At 45.7% G+C, this 3,719-nt stretch overlaps 1 protein-coding gene across 1 annotated transcript in view; it reads right to left on the minus strand.

Annotated features, from left to right (window-relative positions):
* The window catches only part of spg11 (SPG11 vesicle trafficking associated, spatacsin), a gene marked incomplete in the record, with an annotated part of 23,866 nt that overhangs the window by 9,256 nt on the left and 10,891 nt on the right, over nt 1–3,719 (minus strand). Inside the window, 7 exon segments of the mRNA XM_035664617.1 lie at nt 533–811; nt 1,098–1,257; nt 1,770–1,878; nt 1,954–2,162; nt 2,248–2,410; nt 2,685–2,751; nt 2,889–3,053. Of these exon segments, the coding sequence (XP_035520510.1) occupies nt 533–811; nt 1,098–1,257; nt 1,770–1,878; nt 1,954–2,162; nt 2,248–2,410; nt 2,685–2,751; nt 2,889–3,053 (1,152 nt within the window).

A 3,719-nucleotide genomic window follows, 5' to 3' on the forward strand; every position in this document is an offset into this window, starting at 1 on the left:
GTCAAAGCTAACATTACTGCAAAGCTTGTGGAACATATTGTCTGATTGTGCTTTTAGCTGGATAACGTTAGCTTACTTGCTAACGTGGACAAATTTCTAGTTAGGTAATGTAACAAAATACTGTCAGCTAGCTTCATCCAGTGTCCAGGGGCAGATCTAGCTGTTTGCAGGTTAACATTATTCAGCATGGCAGACTAACCTTAGCTTACTGTGAAGAAAAAAAAAAAAACTATTTGTGTGGTTATATTAACAATAAATGATGTAGTGGTACAAAGATGATTTGTAAACGGCGAGCTAGTTAGTAGCATGGAGCTAACGGTCCAAATAAAATATAGGAAAAACATTGCAGATAGTAACGTTATCTAAATATGATTGTCAGTTATTTTACAGCGTTCAGTGTTTGTCACTGTTGCCACACCAGGATGATGCAACAGGACGCTGACTGCAGTTCACTGAACGGCCACTGGTGGCGCTGTTAGGAACAGTTTTCTTGCTAAGAGACTCTTTGATAGTAGCAGGTGTGTTTTGTTACCTGTTGACAGGCAGCCATTACAGCCAGCGTCGGGCAGTGTTGCACCAGCGCTTCCTGCAGCAGGTACCTGCAGGGCGCCGCCTCCTCCTGGCTCTGCAGGAGGACGTGGAACAGCTCCTTGTGGTGCTGCGCGCTGCCAGTGGCCTCCTCTGTGCTCGGAGACCCCGACTGCTCCTCACCGCCACAGCTCCTCCTCTGACTGTACACCTGCAGGTCCTGAAAGGCCAGACTCAGGTGGGCCTGCAGGGCGGGACCAAACTGAGCTGCCAATGTCCTCACCTGGAGGAAGAACCAAATATGGTCAGAAGGGAGGTTGCATACTAGGTTTGAATACCTCCTACAGTATGTAACAAAGCATTTAGTTTAACTCAGGATCCTGAAGTGAAATAGGATTAGGGTCAAGGGTCAAGTGTGGCGTTGCAGTTCTGGATCACCGTGATCTAAAACCGCCTGCTAGGCAGCACACGAACATCAGCAACAGACTGCAGTGACACATTCTGACCACATGGTGGTGCTGTTAGGCAAAGAGCTTAAATGTGAGGATGTTGTGGAGGTGTGTGTTCACCTGTTGGGGCGGGAAGTTGTGCAGCTGGACGAACAACAGGAAATGGATGAACTGTCCGTCATCAGCGCAGTGGGCGGGGTAAACAGAGCTGAGCTTCAGACTGTGGAGCTGACAGAACTGAACAGGCAACGCCCACTCCTGAGCCGCCTCGTAGGACGACCTGATACACACACACACACACACACACACACAACCTTCTTTGTTCTTGTTCTTATTAATATATATGTTTTTCTATTTTACCACTTTGGTTTTTGGACAGCAGAAACAACTTTTCCCTCCTTTAGATACTGTAATTATTAAGCTCCTAAACAAATCAGAAAGCGTCAAAAGTTTAAAATGTCCAACCTGACTGACTGAATAATAAAATATATATAAAAGAGTTTTTGACACTGAAACTAATGCACACTATTTAATGCACTATATGCAGTTACTGTTTACTTTACAAATTAAGATTTTACATGAGGCTAGCTTGTAAAGGTGTATTTGTCCCCAACGATTAACGCTAGTTTACGCTGCAGTCACTGCAAACCGCTTCACAAACATTTTCTAATCTTACTGTGGTTAATTAATGTTTTTCTACCAAAGACTAACAAAAAGTTACGATGTTACAATGATCTGCGAGGTAAAATGACTGTTTCTGTCTCTGGAGTCTGGTGATCAGAGCGGTCTTACCTGCTGATGCCCTTCTGCTCCAGGCTGTCTGCCACTGCAGCTTCCAGGTAGCCAATCAGTTCCTCCGCTGCTCCAGGCTCCGCCTCCGCCAGCTTTACACCTTTAGAGACTGAAAACAGACAAATTAGTGTGTTTACCCAGAGTGTGTAGATGCTGTGCTGCAGTGTGTGTGTGTTGTGTTTACCCAGAGTGTGTAGATGCTGTGTCGGAGCAGTGTGTGTGTTGTGCTGGTTCCAGTGCTGCAGGATGGTGTTCATGGCTCTGATGTCGACCCTCAGTTTCAGGCTGCAGCCTCCCAGCAGCTCACAGAAACAGACGCTCGCTGACGCCACAGACGGCAGGTTGAAACACTGCAGGGCCAACCTGTACACCTGCTGCAGGGCCTGCTGCAGCCTACAACACACACGCATTATTAATTCATCATTTCCATTAATCGATTAGACTTTCCTGGGCTGAATGGCTGTAGTTAAGCACTCACAGTAGCATGACGTCGCTGCAGCCGCTCAGCTGCTGGACGAGGAAGGTGGCGTACGCAAAGGATGGCCGGCCATGACGGAGGTAGTACAGGAAGTCCAGGTTCTCCACCAGAGCGAACCTGTTGACCAGGTGAGGGCTGGAGAAATGAGGCAGCTCTGACGTTTCTGTGGAATAAATAAGATGAATGCACATGTTAACCAGCCTGTACGCTTTAAGCTTTGTATTTATGCTCATAACTCTTATCTTAAAGTATCTATCTAAAATCAGAGGATCACCAAAGTATTTAAAAATTCATGAACGTCTGAACCCAATTTTTCCGTTTGAAGCCGCAAGCATGGCTAAAAAAGAAGGTGCTTTATCGGGGCTGAAGCGTTTTTCCTTGATAGGCTCAGGGGTCACAACCTTGCAGTGGCCTTAATGCTGGTTTTCAGAGCTTACCGGTGGAGTTGAGGGTGTTTGCAGCCTGCCAGCCAAACAGCCTGGATGGGTCCAGAGGATGCAGCGACTGGAAAACACACCAACTCAATAATGTGATTTTAAATTTACTATAACAACAACAATTGACTGTAACAAGAACTACTGATGTGTGTGACTGGATCCTGTAAGTTTAATAACGTACTGAGGCGACAGGTGGGAGCGTACCTGCAGGAGGTGGTAGACGGAGATGTCTGAGGACGGGCCGTTTCCTCGCGGCCCGGTGGGGAACAGAGCGGCTTTTAGTTTGGGATAGGGGGCCAGCGCCATCTTCAGGAGCTGGGGGTCGACCGTCTTCTCTGATCTGCCCGACCTTTCACCCTGAACCAACACCTGCACACAGAAAGCAGTGTTAGCCACCAATTCAGCCCCGGTTCTTGAACCGGTTCCATTCAACATTATTGGAACCGCCAGTTTTGAGCGGAGATTCTGAATTCTTCAATATAAAAAGAACGAGTGATACACAGATTTTCCATCCACTACCGTTATATAGACCGAGATCTGGTGACTGAACATATAATTCACAACATTTTCACACTCAAACGATTCAGGGAGCCCTGGTGCTGTTTAATTATTCAGGTTTCTACCCCATTTGCACTCTGCTACACTTAATTGTAAATGTATGCAAACAGCACATGACTGGGAGCACATTTCTTTTGAACAGTGAGAGCTGCTCCAGCCCACTGAAAGAGAGAGAATTAATGCATGACAGAGACAGAAGGTTTGAGATGTACAGTTTGTGAGGCTGCTAGAAGGTTTTCTTACTTTGTTTTCATCTTTAAAAAAAGACTGAGCGAGCTGCCATCTTAGTTAAAGACATTTTATCAAAGTAAATTCTGTGGAACAATCGTTTATGCCTGTTGTGTGTGCTGTGCATAATATTATTGGACTCAGCCTGAGGGCTACTTTTCTTCATTTCAAATCCATATTTAAGATTCTGAAGCATTTTACGTATTATTTTTCTGTAATAATCAGTGTGTGTGAGCAGACAGTGAACAG

The sequence above is a fragment of the Morone saxatilis genome, unplaced genomic scaffold, assembly GCF_004916995.1.
Source record: "Morone saxatilis isolate NCDOM2014 unplaced genomic scaffold, NCSU_SB_2.0 Contig2, whole genome shotgun sequence".
Taxonomy (NCBI): Eukaryota; Metazoa; Chordata; class Actinopteri; family Moronidae; genus Morone; species Morone saxatilis.